The 19,413-nt window shown below is 33.7% G+C and overlaps 1 protein-coding gene across 1 annotated transcript; it reads left to right on the forward strand.

Moving 5' to 3' along the window:
• The first annotated feature begins 1,656 nt into the window (after nt 1-1,656).
• LOC149155315 (uncharacterized) lies at nt 1,657-2,955 on the forward strand. The gene is made up of 3 exons (XM_089444391.1): nt 1,657-2,082; nt 2,212-2,632; nt 2,792-2,955. The coding sequence occupies exons 1-3, from the start codon at nt 1,657-1,659 to the stop codon at nt 2,953-2,955; spliced, it is 1,011 nt and encodes a 336-aa protein (XP_089300517.1).
• Nucleotides 2,956-19,413: the final 16,458 nt, after the last annotated feature.

Raw genomic sequence — 19,413 nt, forward strand, 5'->3', positions numbered from 1 at the left:
GTAACACCATCAGCTAAACCAAGAATTAGATGGACGTAAAGCGTTATGACAGAGACATGAATAACTCTCGGCATGCCTGGTATCCACCCCAAATACCATCATAGAACCCCAACTATTGTATGAAATCACTGTTATTAATATGTCGAAGTAAAAATGTGCGAGAGTCATAAAACCCTTACCGTTGATAAAGGAAAAACTCTACAAGATTTGGATTATCAATTTATCTGACCAAATGGCAAATTTCCATGAGAAATAACGGTTCTAGAACCATAGAAAACAACGAATCGCTTCGAAGTTCGCAGATACAACCTCTAGCAAGAAGACATGCCTAAGATGATGAACTAAAAACCCTAGAGCTCCCTGATTTCCCTTTCCTTCTTGATTTCATCCACCTTAAATTTCACGAAAAACAAGAATCAGTTTAATAACTGATTCGTAACTTTTATTTTACATTTTGTTATTTAGAAGAGGGATATTACACCACCGGAATAAAACTTGGATCTCATTTTTGTAACCATTCTAGGTTCAGTTAGAAATAATGGAGAAATGGTTATGTGGTTGTAACGTTACCTTCTTACTTTAGGAGTTGTTCCTAGAAATTAGGAGGTTGGTTTCAGCTACCTAATTTTCAGTCATGTATTTAATATGTAATATTCATTCATTGTATGTATTGAGTGAACGAGAGAGAGAGAGTCTTCTCCTTGTATGAGTGCAGTCTCCAGGTGATGTACACACCTGTGAGCTGCAACTCCTTCTGATTAATTTAAGTTTTATTATTTTTATCTTGGTATCAAAGCTTAGGGTAGAGGTAGCCTTAACTTTTGTTTTTTCTGGGATGTATCATTAGTTGCACATCTGTACATGGAGAGATAGCTGTGTGATCAGGTGGACCTGCAGTAACACCTGAAGTGAGAAGGCATCAGATGACTGATCATCACTAAGCCGAAGGAAGGGTTGGAGCGAAAATTCGGAGCTAAATTTTTTTTTTACAGAAGGTGCAGTGATTGGCACGGTCTTTTTCAGGGACAGTCGCGCAATTGGCGCGGGTTTGGGACTGTAAATCGTGGCAGAGAAAAGAAAGACCATTTTGGCGCGGATCCATGTTCGATAAGCGCGCCAAAATTCCTGCACATCGCGAATTTTCATTTTCCGGAATTAGCGCGGGTTCTGCGCTATTTTGGGCGCCATCCCTTTCGCTCTGTAAATCTGCAATCTTTGTTGCAGATCGAAGTTGCCCGGTGGAGGCACGTTTGCCCGGTGGTGGAGGCACGTTTGCCCGGTGGTGGCGAACTGAAGATCCTTGATCAGCTCGAAGGTAGCAGATCGGATCTGCCCGGTGGTGGCGATTTGAGGTGCTGTGATCCGCTCAAAGGTAGCAGATTGGACTTGCCCGGTGGTGGCGTAGTGCAGCTCCTCGGTCTGTTTGGTGGAAGCAGATCGACTTTGCCCGGTGTTGGCGTGTTGGAGCTCGTTTGTTGATTTGGTCGGTAGTGACAGATCGGTTTTGCCCGGTGGTGGCATAGTGAAGTTCTTGATCTGTTCGGAAACAGCAGATCGGACTTGCCCGGTGGTGGCACAGAGAAGTTCCTGATCTGTTCGTGGTAGCAGATCGGACTTGCCCGGTGGTGGCCGATTAGAGTGTTCAGTGGTGCAAAAATGAACAACAGTCTGGAATCATACCTCCACGAGTCTGGCAAGCTCGATGGAACGAATTTTTCCAACTGGAAGTTCAAAATGCAAACCTTGCTGGAGAGTACGAACGCATGGTCGATCGTCTTGGGAAATGAACAGAGAGCCGGAACTACAACCCAAGAACAGGACTGGGATAAGAGAGAAACAAAGGCAAAAGTAATACTGAAGATGTCTGTCAAAGACAACATTATCCCTCATATTCGAGACTGCAAGTCGGCCGCGGACATTTGGAATACGATCAAGGGTCTGTATGAGACACAGAACACAAATCGTGTTCTTGCACTCAAAGGAAAATTATATGCACTAAAGATGAATGAGAATGAATCTGTTGATGGATTCACAGCCAGAATCAAGGATCTGAAAGACAAATTGGGATCCATTGGAGAAAAGGTATCAGACTCAGATCTGGTTACCCTCACACTGAACAGGATGACCGATGAATATCAGACATTCATCTCAGGGTTGTCAGCGAGGGAGAAAGCCCCCTCTTTTGATGAGCTGACAGCGATTCTGCTCCAGGAGGAGGAGCGAAGGCAAAACTTGAAGACCCAGAGTAATGACCTTGCTCTGATGGCAAAGAAAAGACAGCACAGAGGAAAGCAGAGCCAGCACCAACATCAGCAACAGCAACCGCAGCAGCAGCAGCAGCAGAAAGGGGCCAACTCCTTTCAAAGGAGACCATCTAGAGGTATAAATGATAACTATGCTAAGAGATGCTTTTACTGTGGAAAGCCTGGTCACCAGATCAGAGAGTGTTATAAGAGGCAAACAGATGAAAGGAGAGGTAAACAGCAGAAGCATCAAGGCTATTTTGCTGAAGAGGAGGAAGACCACAGCTATGATCTTTGTCTATTTACAGTCGACTGTGCACTTTCAGCATCAAGAGGAGATGAGGACAATACATGGTATGTCGATTCAGGCGCATCCTCGCACATGACTGGTAAGAGAGAATATTTTGAGTTTCTTGAAGATTCTACATGTGGATCCAAAATCTATTTGGGTGATGATAGTGGGTATGAGATCAAAGGTTGTGGGGATATTCCTGTGAAGCTACCTAGTGGCGATATCAAACATCTCAAAAATGTTCTATATGTTCCAGGAATTAAAAAGAATTTGATCTCTGTCTCTATGATAACAGACCAAGACATGCAGGTACAATTCTTCAAGAATGGATGTGTCATTCAGGATAGCAAATTGGAGACAGTTGCAACAGGAGTACGCGTGGGGAATTTGTATAAACTGGATGCAAGGAGCATGCCATGACAGGCGATGGTTGCAGCAACATCAACAGCTGAGAATCTCTGGCATCAAAGATTTGGACATATCAATCTACAAGATCTCATCTTGCTTAAAAATAAAGGTATGGTCGATGGACTTCCTGCTTTACATAATATCAAACTGAAATGTGATGGATGTGCATTAGGGAAGATGCATAGAGATGAATTCCCTGTGCATGTCAACAGAAAACAAAGAGACATCCTAGAACTAGTGCATACAGATATTTGTGGACCTATGCAGACTAGGTCTTTAGGAGGTGCATACTACTTTCTACTGTTTATAGATGATTGCACTAGGTTCTCTTGGGTGTATTTTTTAAGCAAAAAGAGTCAAGCTTTCCAATACTTTAAAGAATTCAAATCTATGATAGAGAACCAAACAGGAAATAGAGATAAAATGAAGATCCAAGCAAATAGAGATAAAATATGCAAAGTTTGCTCACTTATATACTATGTAAAGGTGAATATATCAAAATGGCACCGAGTGCAATACATATCATTAAAAATATACATAAGCAACGAGGCTCAAAATGCCCTATAATGTCCAAAAAAAATGCTACAAGCTATGAGGCCATTGGCCTACTACAAGTCTACTTATATGATAATAGTGATCGACGTTATCACTTAAACATCTCATGAGTCATCGTGATCAAACTCAGTTGGTTGAGTCTCAACTCCCAAACTTTGCAACTGCTTGAGTCACAAACTTCTCTATTGGTTCAGTGATTTGAGCCTCAAACCTCCGAAGGTATTTTTCCCTAATATTCCCTATTACTTCATTTGGTGCTCCACATGGCTTTACATTGCCTCCTATCCCTGCCAACTGTTGCTTGAACCTGTTAATACCTCCTCCTTCAATAGATTTTTGGCAATATTTGCAAAGCATTTAGCCATCAATCATATCACAATGAGCTGATGCTGTGTTCTTTAGTTTTGGAGGCCTGATGACTACTATTTAGCTCAAACTCTATGTTGTTCCACTACGCTAGCAAAAACTCACCACTCTCCAAGCTCCCAATCAAACTCACAAAAACTCCAAATGAGATGTGTGAGGAAAATGAGAGGAGTGAGCTTCTTTTAAAAGCTTGGAGAGGGTTTTGTTTTTTTAGGGAAGCAACATTTATTTTCCCTACAAAACACCCTAGAAGCTTCCTAAATTGCATTGCATGGATCAAACCGGTCAGTTCCGTCCTAAACCAACCAGTTAATAGTTGTTTTTATGGTTTCTGGGCAAGGTAAGGGTTTGAACCCAATTTTTCCACTAGTTTCACCCGGTCGGCTAATGAACCGGTTGGTTTGACCGGTTTCCGGTTCAAACCGACTGCTTTTTAAAACAATGGCTTGTAGATATATGGTCATATCTAAAATGATCATTGAGGCATATTGTCTGCTGTTGTGGATTGAGCAAGGGAAGAGTCATTGTTCATTAGAGGAATTGGTCGTATTAATGTGTGAAAGTGCTCTTACTCTCCATATGAATATTTTCAGCTAACTGGGAGAGATGATGTCGAATACCAATAATGCTCAATCACTAGTACCTATTTTGACTAAGAAAATTTATGATTCTCGATCCTTGATCTACTAGAATGAGAACATTGATGTGTTCCAATGATATTTGGAGATATTTTACTTATGTGTATTCATAACCTATTGATAAAACAACAAAGAGGGCTCTAACAAATGTTGAGTGAACATTATTAAGGGAAAAAAAATAAGGATATAAAAGCTCTTAGCCTTATTCAGCAAGGTGTAGACGATGTGATATTTCCAAAGGCTTCAAGTGCTTAGTGTTTGAAGAAGGCATGAGACACTCTTGAATCCTGTTAATAGGGTGTATCCAAAGTGAAGAATGTCAAGTTACAAAGTTTAAGAAGGTATTTTGAGAATCTAAGCATGAAAGATAGTGAAACCATGAATAGTTTTATGACTCGGGTCATCAGTATTGTTAATTGATTGAGACACTATGGAGAAGGCATCTTAAATAAGAGAGTGATTGAGAAATGTCTTCATAGTTTTCCAAATAAATTTGAACTCGTGGTTGTATCTGTAGAAGAGTTTAAATACACGAGTCAAATACAAATTGATGAGTTGATTAGTTCTCTAATTTCACATGAATCTAGTATGACTAGACATGATAATAGTGCATTGGAGAACATCTTCAAAACTCAGCTACAATTTACAAAATGAAGACACAAAATAAGTTATAGCAATATAAGAAGAGGCAACATACTTCTGGATCATAGATGTAGAAGAGATAATTTGAATATGAGGAGAAATATCAGCAACACCTTTCTAATTTAAGGGGGGGTGACAATAGAACCTAAGAGCAACGAAATCAAAGGTACAGTAAGTCTAATGTGCAATTCTATTATTGAAAAATGTCTGGTTATTTTGGAAAATTTTCATTCGGATCATCCACAGTAATATTTTCATGTACATTTAGGTTTAGCTTTCTGAAATGAGTCAGCATTTTGTTTTTTTTATGCATTATGTATTTATCTGGTTTTGATCAGTAAACTCCTCCTTCAATCTATCACTCAAGATTTATGTTCTGAAGATGGATCCTTGTTGGGATTTGAAACGTCAACAAGATGCAAATATTACTGTGGATGATCTGAATCACAATTTTCCAAAATACAAGCATAGAAGCTTAAAATCCAACATATGGTTATTTTGCTAACAAGTGTTGGAAGAAGTAGGCAGATGTCGATAGGCAGTCTATGCAAATCACGTAAATTTCCGAAGATAATCAAAATCCAACATTTTATACCTGTAACGTGACTCAAGAATGTTCAAATGATATTTGGGCTTTGGGCAACAGTTGTAGAAACAACGTGAGTAAAAACAAAAATTTGTTTGCTAGTCTAGACACTAGTATTCAATCTAAGGTCAAGCTGGAAAAATATAATAAAGTGTTGTTAAAATTAAAGGAATGATTGTTGTTTATACTAAAAATGGTGAAAGGTTAACAATTGATGATGTGAATTATGTACCTAGTTTAAAAATGAAATTTGTTGAGCATTGGATAACTAATAGAGAAAAGGTACAAAGTTCTCTTCAAGAATAAAGTATGCACAATCATTGATAAATATCCAAGCAGCTACTAGCAAGGGTGGATATGACAAAGAATATGATGTTTCCTCTTATAATGAGAAATGAATTATCTTCGTTCTTGAATGCTTATAAAACTAAGAGGCTGGATGAATATTGGTCATGACATTTAAGACATGATCATTTATATTTTGGTGGTCTAGATTTGTTGTAGAAGAAATAGATGGTGAAAGTGTTACCCAATATTAAAGAAGCAACAAACTCGTATGGAATTTGTGTACTTTCAAAGAATCACAGAGAGAAATTAGTATCTGAAGTTTCAAATAGGGGAAAGCTCCAATGGATATTGTACACACAAATTTGTGTGGACTAATTAAAACATTCTCATTCATTAGGGATGTTTACATTTTAACTTTTAATGATGATTAAAGTAAGAAAACTTGGGTTTGCCTTTTGAAACAGAAATCTAGAGCTTTCACTATATTCAAAATGTTTAAAATTATGGCCAAAAAGGAAAGTGGGAAATATATTAAATTATAAGATTAGATAGAGGTGGTCAATATATGCTAAATGATTTCAATGAGTTTTGTAAATCTTGTAAAATCAAGAGAAACTTTACTACATGTTATACTCCACAACAAAATGGAGTGACCCAAAGGAAAAATCAAACCATCATGAATATGGCTTGAAGTATGTTGAAGGAAAAGAATCTACCAAATGGATACTAGGGAGAAGCAGTTACTTGCATTGCTTCTATTCTTAATAGAAGTCTGACTAAGAGTGTGAAGGAACAAGTTCTCGAAGAAGTTTGAAGTGGTAAGATTTTCAATAAAGTTCATTTAATAAATTTTGGATGGGTTTCTAATGCACATGTACCTAAAGAGTCAAGAAAGAAGTTTGATGAAAAAAATGAGAATTGTATCTTTATTTGATACAATAAATAGCATAAAGAATATAGAATTTATAATCCCATCACCATGAAGCATATTATCAATACAAACATTGAGTTCAAGGAAGAAAAAACTTGGGATGGAATCATAGATAAATTGGCTACAAAGGGAGTTGTATTATTTCATGGAGATGATGATGGATATGATGAGGAAGTACAAGGTGGACAGTTGAATCCATATACACCTGCTAGCTATGTCACAAGGTTCACTAAACCTAATCTTTGAGGTTTTGAATTAGATGAACTTCAAAAATTGATTAAGGTTTGTTTAGGTTTGAGTAGGTTCGACTTATCTTCTTTCTTCTCTGTGTCCAAGTTTGGTAACACAGAATGTTATTTATATTTGCGTTCAGGTTTGATAACATAAAATGTCATATAGACGAGTGTAAGGATCGATAAAATGACCTCCATCCCTTACAACGATGACTAAACCACCAATGACGAACATTTCACTATGTTTGGGAAAATCGTGACGACACATTTCATCACCTATAGGAAAACCATGATGGCACCACAATGGCACATTTCATTGCATCTAGGAAAACCACAATGGCACTACGATGGCACATTTCATTACATCCAGGAAAAGCATTATGACACATTTCATTATGTCTAGGCAAAGCATAATGATTACCCACATCAAATCCTTCAGCTTAAGACTTTTTGTTACATGACTTTTAAAATTATCGAATAACTAAAATACCTTAGTGTTAATCTCCTAATTTGGTATACAACCAAACATACACAAGGGATTCACTCAGTGAACCTCTCACATATCACGTGCATTCATGGAATATTAAACAATACCCTTAATTTGACTAGATATTGGAAAATCCATCTAAAAGTCACAGTATTTAACCCCCTACCAATATGACCCCAATATAGCTTCCCAATTAAAAGAAACCCTATTTTCACTAGATATTGTAGGTATCCATTTTTGCATTAACATTTTTTATACCCCTTTATATTTTTTCATTAACTTTGAGCACCATTTGTTATATTTTCCAATATAATAACCCTTTAACCCCTATATATACCCTAATATATTATGTCATTTTTTCCTCAATATATATCTCCCAATATGAACCCACGTGGTATGATATTGTCCCCCCAGTGAAGCCCCCGTGCAAACATAGAACAATGAAAATGGCACATTAGAGGTTTAACATGATACATAAAGTGTAATTCAAATGTAATAATATTGTTAACACCTTATAAAGATAACCTATTTTAAAAGCCACATGTAGACATAAATTAACACATTTTGAATTATGTATCATTACATTAAGTATTTTTAACATATTTTAAAATATATATAATTGAAGAAATTAGGAGTACTGTTATTACTAGCACAATGACATTAATAAATGTGGTTGATCTACATGAATAGATGTATACACTTGTAACCTTGGACACATTTAATGAACCAATAAATATGCAAGTAATGTTGTAATTTTTATTGTAATTTTTAATGATACAATATTTATTTACTTTTTAATAGATATATCTTTTAAGAAAATAAAAATATATTAAATGATATTAAAAACTAAACAAAATATTAAAACCCTGTCCATCACTCTCATCATTGAATGGCTTGTCATTACTTCTGAAAGGTTGTGGTAGTTATCACCATTTTTGATTGTTTAGTTAGTGAAGATACTTCAAATATATCTATAGGGTTTCATGGATATAAAATGTTTACAATATTTTTATTTTCTTAAGAAATAAAATTGTTAAAAATTAAATAAACTTTATACAATTAGAAAACTATAATATTCCCTATATGTGGGTGATAACATGGGGTTGGGTTACACTTTTCGGCAAGAGAAAGCATTCTTAGGTGGAAAAAAAGAGGGCTTGATTGAGCAATTTAAGCACTTGAAGGAGCTCCTCGACCACTAAAAATGTAGCTTGATCAAGAGCTAAAAAAAAATCCTCAATCGAGCTTTAGGGATCAATTGAGCCATTTTTCTATTAAAATGCCTATTGCGGTTTGCACGCCATTTATAGAGACTGTGGGACAATTAATAGGTTGACTAAGAGTATTTGAGCACCTCGATTGACAGTATTGGAGCTCGATCGAGAAATTAGAACATGTAGTGATCCAACGAACCTTGCCAACAAGCCCTCCAACATCCCAGAGGCTTAAACAAAGGTAGGTATTCGATTTTTTTTTGTTTTTTAATTTTTGTTTTTTGCAAAATTAAACAAATTAATTCGAAAAACAAGAAAAGAAAAAAAAATATGAAAACCACCAAAAACTGTAAGAAAAAAACCCTTCAAAACAACTTAGAGATCCACAAAACCAACCAAAAAAAGCACAAAAAACCAAAAAAAAAAAAAAAAAACATTCAAAACCACATATAAAACTACAAAAGACAACCTAAAAAAACGCAAGCCACCAAAGAAAGATAATTTAGGATTTTTTATTTTTTTTTACTTGCAATTGTAGCACGTTTCGTTTATTAAATTTATATTTTATGATTTTGAATAGTAAAAATATTACTTTCTAATTATTTTATGTTTTAATTTTTTTTTAAGATTTTTGTGAAATCAATTTAAAAAAAAAAAAAAAAAAATATATATATATATATATATATATATATATATATATATATATATATATATATATTATTATTCAAATTGCATTGATAATTCTAACAAATGGGACCAAACATATACTCCAAAAATTCGAAAAAATAAAGCAACTAAACTATAACCAATAACGAATAAATAAATTAGGAACTTCACATACACATGATGAATATGGTTTCTCATAATAAACCTCTATTTATCAAATAAGAAATTTTATTTTATTGTTTTAAATTTAAATTTATTTATTTTTTAAATATTTTTTTAATAAGAAATATAGTATGAGTAGTTTTAAAAATAAAATATTAATTTTTTAATAATCTAAAAAAAAAAAATTGTTATATATATAGGTAACTAAAAATTGTTATATAGATCTATACAACATGATTTCACAATATATAACAAAACATTTAACTTAGTTATATATAACATAACATATATAACTATAACTATAACATAACTCTATTTGACTGTAATATCACATAGCTATATATTATAGTTCTTTATATAAAATATAACATAACATATGTATCTCTCTATATCAAATTACATTAGATTTAAATTATATATATATATATATATATATATATATATATATATATATATATATATATATATATATTTATATATATATATATATATATATATATATATATATATATATAATGTTAAGTGGTTATAGAACTATATGTTATGTTATGTGATGATATATATATATCTATATATATATATATATATATATATATATATATATGTTCATGTTTCAACAATTCACCATTGATAGAGACATTAAATCCATCATGAAAAGTGCATTTGGTCTATTGAATGAAACCATTTTGACTCTTTTCTACTTTGTACATCCATATTGTTTCATTATGTAGTGCATTGTACAAGAAACAATGTCTTCATGTGCTTCCAACTAGTACATGTCAAGTGTCAAAGTCAAACATTATAAGAACATAAATTTTATTGGAGTATTTGGTTGACATGAAATTTTATTAGTTTTGTAAATAGGTTTATTTCAATTTTTTACATATATATTTATATATTTATGCCATATGAATAAAATGCATTATTTAGAAATGGGAAAAAGTGTGAAGGTAGATTTGATCACTTCTTTCACTACTGTGTTTACATGGAACTCAATACTTTGGTTGATAAATTATCAAAAAATTGACTCTAAAGTTTAAGACTTTAGGCTAGATTATTGTGCTTGAGTTTAGAAATGGTTTTTTTGTCAGCATTTTTTCTAAATCAACATTTTTTTTCTTTTTTTAGTTTATATGTTTTCTACGTAATAGTTTTTTATTATATGTAATAATTTAGTCAACATTTTTTTCTTAGATTAGTTTATATGTATTATATGTAATATGCAATGGCATCCCATATACGCTCCCCAATTGTAGGCCTTCACAGTGTGAGGGGATATGTTATACATGGTCGGGCTTGTAATAGATCAGAAAGCCCAGCTAGAGTGCACATTCCACTCATATATCTTGCCTACGATGCCAATCGAAGTGTCAGAGGCAATGTTTATATCTCTGCTCATGATCACGCTACCTTGAGTGGACCTTCTTCACCTATTTCAGGTAAACCTCCTACACTTTTAAATCCCATTTAAAGTTTATGTGCTTATGTCTTGAAACTATTTTTAAATTTTAAATTTTCTTCAACTGATGTGTTTGAATCTAATGTATATGTTGTTATGATTCTAGTTTGTTAATTATATATGTTAAATTAACTTTATGATTTGCATACCTTCAGTGGGGCGAAGATAAGGATCACAATGCAGCATAGATCCCTCTATGGAATGATGCTACAACTCATATCACATTGGAGGATGTTATCACCAAGGATCACACGAGAGCTGCGTAACATCCCTGCGATTTCACCTACTAGTCATAGATTTTATTTGATGCTAGAATGCATCAATAGGTTGATTGAGACATACCAGAGGTCGAGCCCATAGAGACACCTCTTATATTTCATACAAAATATTAGGATGGATAAGGTTAGAGGCCCACATACTTGGGAGGTGGTGAAAGCGGCCACCAAGAACATTATTTTTTTTTGGGAGTTGCTCGACATCCCTCTAGATCACCCTACTAGACATAAAGGTTCAATTCCATTGAAAGATTTCAAGAATGTCGATGTAGCCCCTTTTGTGTATGATCGATTCGTTGGAGCTTGTGGTCAATTCCCCCACTACGACCAGGTCGTCATTTATTTTTCCAAACATATGTCATTATTATGGACCTAGATTTGGACGTACATATGATTGTGAGGGGGCTCATAGGGACCCTTGACATGTACCACCACCTCCAAGATTATTGCCACTACCGTCTCGAAGTATGGTATTATTGACAGAGCTAAAGGAACCATCACGTCTTGGTACTGAGACTAGGGAGACTATTTCAGATAACATGCAAACATCGTTTGTCACTGCACGTGTTACATTAGATGGAGATATTAGGATACGACCATCGTTGCCTCGTTACTTGTCAATTTATTTATATGGTGATTCATTTCCTATTCGTTTACTTACTCACCAACTTTTGACATATGCATGTATGAGTCGTGATGTCATTCGTGACACTTGGAGGGTGCACGACCTATGTGACACAGACTAGATACACACACACACACATATATATATAGAAATTTTTATTCTTATCCTAAAATTATGCACAATTATTTATATTAATTTCTAGTTCGTAATAGCTTGCATTTATATTAATAATTCAATGATAACATGTAGACACAACCTACCTACATGGATGAACTTATGAGGTCATCCGAGGGGACAATTTCTCATCTACGACATCCTCCACAAGAGAATGTTTCCATGGATCTTCCTCCACCTCCACCTCATAACACTTATGTGGAGGAGAGTCACTATGTAGAACCACATGGACCAATAGTTGAGGTAAACATTTTAATTTCCAAGATTTCAAATTTTTATCTTTTTAAGTTACACATATATTCTAATTAATTTGTAGGCTAATTATAGTTTTTCCTTGCCATTGTGTACACAAGCCTATATGCAGAGTGTTTTTATGTCATTGTTGTGTGGAAACATGATTGTGATGTATATGTAATTAAAAATGTGGTTCAAAATCATTTATTTCCATATTGTTTATTTTGTAAAAATAATGATCTAATTAGTTAGACTTTGAATGTCTTATATTCCAATATCAACTTATGAACACATACTTTGTGCAACATAACTCACATAGGAGTTCTAGTAGTACTTAGCATGGATATTTTGTATATTTTCAGGCCTATTTCATAGTGCACATTCACATGTGGTACAAAATTTGTATATTTTCATACATGGAGAGTTTATGGATGTACATTAACATTATTTCTGTTTATGAATTTGTATTAATCTTCTTTATGGATTTCCATAAATATTCTAAGTTTATGAATCTATTAAAATTATTTTCCTAATTTTTTTCTATATACTATAACTTGTCTTACAAAATATAACAATTTTGATTTTCAGTTTCATAGACTAAGAGAATAAGTACAATTTGAATTTATGATGCAATTTACTATGATAATTCAAATGAACTAAAATATCTAAGGAGTCAATTTAATATCAAACATGGAAAGAATTACAATCATGCTTCATATTGGCTTCTAGAAAGTGTCTTTTAGTGTAATCAACATGTATATTATTACAATTCAATTTTAAAAATAAATTATTTGAATTATAACATCATCCATATTATAGTAAAATATATATGTAAAAAATTGTGACCCACCCATATACCATTGCATGGACAACATTTTTAAGTATTTCAATCAAATTATTATCTCAAGGTTCGACTAAAAGACACAAATAAGATTGAAATAAGTTCTATTCGATTTTAAAAGATGCTCATGTAAACAAAAAATAGGTTTTGTTTAGAATTATTTCTTTTGAGATTATCTACAAGAGCTGGGCCATACCATGATATAAGTCAATCATATTGAAATTTAATATATAGTTCAAAAAACAATATATGACAACATTTCTATAATTTTATATAATGTTATCAACTTTCCTAAATTTACTTAGTTATCGAAGTATAATCAATTCCTTATGATTGAAATAAATTTTATTCAATTTTAGAAAACTCAAATATGATTGAAATAAGTTCTATTCAATTTTAAAAGATTTCAAGATGTAAAAGTTACAAATATAAGTTTTATTCGATTTTCTTTCATTTGAGGTAATCTATAAGAGCTCAGTCATAATGCACGTAATCAATAATTTTTTTTCTTACACTGAAATCAATGCATAACGTTAAAGTAATTACCTTGAAATTAATGTACACCATATATCTAGTTACATGAAATTGGAATCAACATCTTCAATGTATCTAATGCAAGCAATGAAATAGGATGAGAAATCAACATCTACATTGAAATCAAGGAATCTGGTGCAAACAACCAAGTAGTATTAAACATCAACATATACACTGAAATCAATGCATCTAATGCTACAAACAATCAGATAGGATTAGAAATCAACATCTACATTGAAGACAATGCATCTAGTGTCAGCAATAAAATAGGATTAGGAATCTGTTGGAAATAATATTGAGAGGGGGGGTGAATTAGTATTATTAAATTCTTTTCAATATATCTTCCAGATTTATACTTTAATTTATTCTTCAGATATTGATCATTAATTTGTATGTCAGTACCATATAATAATGAGCAAGAACAAGAAAAAACAGATAGTCACACCAAAGAACACCAGATATAATGCGGAAACCCAATGTGGGTGAAAACCACCTACTGCAATATGTCTCTATCTTCTTTCAATTAGAAACCTCTTTTACAATGATTTTTTACTGGTGCAGTCCTTTACCAGTACGCAGGCTGCAACCTGCTGAGAGCTACAACCCTCTCTTGTTTTCCAGTCTCTCCTGGAAGGGAGCTACAACCCCCTTAGCTCTTGTACTAGCTGATCTACTAGTACGTAGGTGTTACCTACTTCTTTTCTTTCAAGGACCTCGTTTCATTAATTTTCAGACTGGATCCATGAACATCAAATAATCATCAAGTACATGTGAATCAACCAATCTCCTTTTATAATCACACAATGAGTCAACCAATAACTTCTCAGAATGTAGTAACCAGAAAAGCAATACCAGTAATCTAAACCCAGAACTCTGCAGCAATAGATAAAAGGCAGCCAACAAATATTTCAAGAAAAGTCCGCAACTTCACCAATAGAAACCTGCGAATATCCGCAGCTCTTCTGTGTCTAAACTGCGCAGATCCACACCTGATCCTTATTCTGCTCTGCGTACCTCCACACCTACTCCTTCTGCTGCACTGCGTACCTCTACGCAGATCCGCACCTGCACTGTCTGCCTGACAGCGTACCTCCGCACCTGGTCCTTCTGTTCCTCTGCGTACCTCCGCACTGTGCCTTCTGCTGCGCTGCGTACCTCCGCACCAGCACCTTCTGCTGCGTTGCGTACCTCCGCACCTTCACCTTCTGCTGAGCTGCGTACCTCCGCACCTGCGCTGTGGATCGCCTGCAGACCTCCAAATAGAGCCAATTTATCAGTCCTCCAATGTGCCACAGACTGTCAGATCCATAGATCTGATCATGCGCCAATGAGATCACGATAGATCCGCCTTACAATTTACAGTATTCACCTTGATTTAGATCTAGCGTTATCAAACCGATCACCCAAAATTTCAGATCTTAAGATATTCAATATTCAAAAGTGTCTAGCCAAATGATCTCCTTTCCTTTTTATAGGCAAGCCCATACTCAAACCAAGGGTCAAAACCATCGAAAACCAATACAAGGGATCCAAAAACTGGGGTTCAATAATTTAGATGCTATACCACGGACCAAAACCATAGGATCATATATGTCGGACTAAATACCATGGAACATTCATAAGAATTCCCACGTGCGCACACTTCTCTGCATTGAAGTGAGTGAAATTGAGGTCCGCACGTTTTGAACAGAGTACCTGCGAGTATGTCCGCACTTCTTGGTCGGGGTACCCGCGGGTATCTCATTTTCTATGATTTTGAGAGCCTGAACAAAGATCTGCCTCTTGAGTGAGTTTCCATCAAGTACAACACTTGTGCCATAGCGCCAAACCTGAATCATAATGCCAACAGAATCAACATCTACAATGAAATCAATGCATCTAATGCAATATCAATCAAACAATATTATAAAGTAACTTCTTTAATGAAATCAATGAATCTAATGGAAGAAATGAACTAGAATTAGAAATCAACATCTACACGTAAATAAGTTCATCTAATGTAATAAATCAATTAAGACTAGAAATCAAGATATGTACATTGAAATCAATGCATCTAGTGCAAGGAATTTTCTTCCATTTCTCTCCCTCCTCCATCTATATCAATGTCGTCATCCATATCTCCTTCTTTGTCTCACTATCACACCCCTACAAACACATAAACACACACACTCTCTCTTCATATCTATCTTTCTCTCCCTCCCTCCCTCTATCTATGTCATCTTTCCTCTCTCCCCCTTCCATCTATATTTCTATATCCCTTTTTCTCTCCTTCTTCTTCTATCTATAACACCCCGCAAACATACACATTGTTTCTCCATATCTATCTATATCCCCCTTTGTCTCCCTCTCCCTCTCCCTCCCTCTCTCTCTCTCTCTCTCTCTCTCTCTCTCTCTCTCTCTCTTCCCCTTCTCTCTCTCTCTCTCTCTCTCTCTCTTCCCTTTCCCCCGCTCTCCCTATGTCTCCCCTTCTATCTCTCCTCCTTCTTACTCTACTCTCTGCCCCTTGCTTTATCTCCCTTGTCACTCCCTCTCTCTCTTTATATACACCTGCATCTCTCTATATGTCTTTCTTCTTACCTCCCTCTATCTTCTCCTCCAACTCCATCTCTCTCTCCCTCTCCCTCTCAATTCCACTCTCTCTTCCTTTCTCTACCACCTCCCTATGCCTTTATCCCTTATCACCCAATTTCTCTCTCTCTCTCTCTCTCTCTCTCTCTCTCTCTCTCTCTCTCTCTCTCTCTCTCTCTCTCTTTGTCCTACAAATTTGTTGACTATCCCCATCCCTCTCTCTTTCTCTCTCCCTCGTCTCTCTATCTCTCATTCTTTGTCTTTCTTTCTCACCCCTAAAAATACACAGCTTGTCTCTATCTCTCCCTTGTCACTCCCTCTCTCTTTCTCTCTCCTCCTTTCTCTCTCTACATTTCTGGAACTTTTTCCCTCCCTATCTTTTCCTCCAACTCAATTTCCAGAGATCCCTATATTTCTCCTCTACTCTCTCCTCCTCTTCCTCTATCCATATTTGTTTCCCCTCCTCTCTCTTACCCTTCCCTCCCTCTCTCTCCCCTCTATATGATTTCAAAAAATTTAAAATACTTTGACAGTTAAAATATTCCATTAAATTATCTTATTTCTTATTTTGATGTCATACAATAATTTAAGTTTTTAATATAATACATATTTAAAATGAAAGTTTTCAAATATGTGTTGTACATTCACTTGGAGGGAAAATGATAATTTCCATGGAAATGTTATCTAAAATTTTCCAAAATATTAATGTTTCAGCTACCTCCATCAAAGATACATAGAATGCTTCATGAATTCGAATTGAATTTGTTTAGGTTTTATTTCTTTAGATAGATTCACATTGTGATTACTTCAGTATTATAGAAAGATTATATTTTAGCATTTGAGATTTATAAAAAAATTAGGTTAAATACAATTAATATATTTAGTCACCATGTATAACTCTTTTTATATTAATGACTCTTTTGTTGACACCTACAGTGTATATCAACCACATTTATTAATGTGGTTGTGCTAATATATATTATAATATAGCAAATTTTATATTATATTAATTCAAAATTAATAAATTTAATAATATTAACATTATTTCTATATTAATATTAAAAATTTAATATTAATATCATACTTCATAATTTAATTTAATAATAATAATAATATTTTTTTAATATTAATATTAAATTTAATAAGGTTTCTACATGACATGATAACAAAAATTATAATAAAAGTTGGAATTTTAAAATGTGGTAAAAACTTTTGTGGAAGGTAAATTTATGATCTATTCAAATGCAAGGTATAGGGTAAGGCAGATTTTGAGCATGAACAAACATACTTACACATTTCCACTATACTAGGTTGTATAGTGTGCATGTCGACACAATAACATACAAAATTTCTAATGTTGTTCATAACCTAGATTTAGTTGAATTTTCATTTTTAGTAAAAGAATATCATATCAACTTCGTTAAATTATTGATGGATTAAATTTTAGATATTTATTGATTCTAAAATCTAAATTATGGGATTCACACATTTTCTTATAAAGGATTGATCGAGCTATATATCTTGATCAAGCAGTGTATCTCAATTGCACCCCTGTTAACCACGTAAATGGCTTGATCGAGGGTTTATGAAAACCTCAATTGAACTATTTCAATTTTAAATTAAGCACCTAATCGAGCACTTTAAGCACTGGACCACATTTCTAAAGTCCTAAAATCCACAATTTCAGCACCCCTTTTGCAAAAATTCTTGCAACACTATTTTGTACTCTATTGGACTTATAGAAATTTTTTTCCTGAGGTGGAAGAGTTGATCATGTTGGATTCATGAAGGAATATTGTATCAAATGACATATTAGTTTCAAATTTTCGAATTCATATGATATTTTTCATCTAATTTCTTTTAAACATAAAACTTAAAAATTGTTAGAACAATTTTAGAGAGGTTGAATAAAAAACCAAAAACAAAAAATATAGACAACAAAAATATTTCAAAAAATACCACTATATTTGTTTACAAGTCCTCTTCAAAAGGGTACTCTTTGTTTTTCAAATTTATTTAAATAGTTGAAAACAACGTATGTGAACACATGTGTGTGCAAAATGCAATTCAAATATTACTTCACCACTATGAAAATTAATAAAAATATTGTTTTTGTATAAAAAAATAAAATTTTGATATGAAAAACTTTGCTCATATATATATATATATATATATATATATATATATATATATATATATATATATATATATATATATATATATATATATATATATATATATATATATATATATATATATATATATCTAGACACTAAGTTATGCTACACGAACACACACATGCTCCTTAAGATGTGTGAAAATTTGCAAGGACAATAATTTCATTTAATGGAAAATTGACATTTTATACGACACTGGTTTTTTCCCAAAAAATATCATTCGGACAACAACATAATTCTACACAATCTTTTTTCTTTTTTCTACTCTGAATCAAAATTCACAATCCTTATATGAACTTTGAGGGCTTCAATTTCATAAAAGAGTAAAATTTTGAAATTTCATCGCCGCATTTGGCCCAAAAGTGTAACCCATCTTCATGCATTCACCCATGTTAATTGGTTTGATAGGTTAAGTAAATGCATCCAACACTACATGTACAATGAAACCACTTGTTAAGTAATGAAATAAGTTTCCATAATTTTGTCTTACAATGTTTAAGAAAATGTTTATTATTAAGACAACACTAAAACCACTTGCTACTCGAGTTAGCAATTATGAAGAATAAACCCTACCCACCTGGCATAAGAAGCTAGTCGTTGCAATGGACGAAGAGCTTTGGAACCATAAAACGGCCCTTGCATCAAATAAATATCTCCCCACACATATTATTGATTCTTATCCTTTTTCAGTGCTACTAGTGCTAGAGCACTGACCTGCATTGGAGGGCCCTTTCAATGTAGTTGTAACCATAACAAAAAGAGTCACTGAGAAAAGTGACACGTCTAATTAAGAAAGGTGAGGTGTTCTAGTTTCT

The sequence above is a fragment of the Pinus tabuliformis genome, chromosome 9 (assembly GCF_031772625.1).
Source record: "Pinus tabuliformis cultivar Carrire ecotype Pingquan chromosome 9, CPIR1, whole genome shotgun sequence".
NCBI classification, from domain to species: Eukaryota; Viridiplantae; Streptophyta; class Pinopsida; order Pinales; family Pinaceae; genus Pinus; species Pinus tabuliformis.

Excerpts from the sequence above, each read along its gene's own strand:
- LOC149155315 (XM_089444391.1), top strand. The coding sequence starts at position 1,657 with ATGAACAACAGTCTGGAATCATACCTCCACGAGTCTGGCAAGCTCGAT. Across the intron at positions 2,083-2,211 it reads TGGGATCCATTGGAGAAAAG|GAGGAGGAGCGAAGGCAAAA; the intron begins GTATCAGACTCA and ends ATTCTGCTCCAG. Across the intron at positions 2,633-2,791 it reads CGCATCCTCGCACATGACTG|GAATTAAAAAGAATTTGATC; the intron begins GTAAGAGAGAAT and ends TATATGTTCCAG.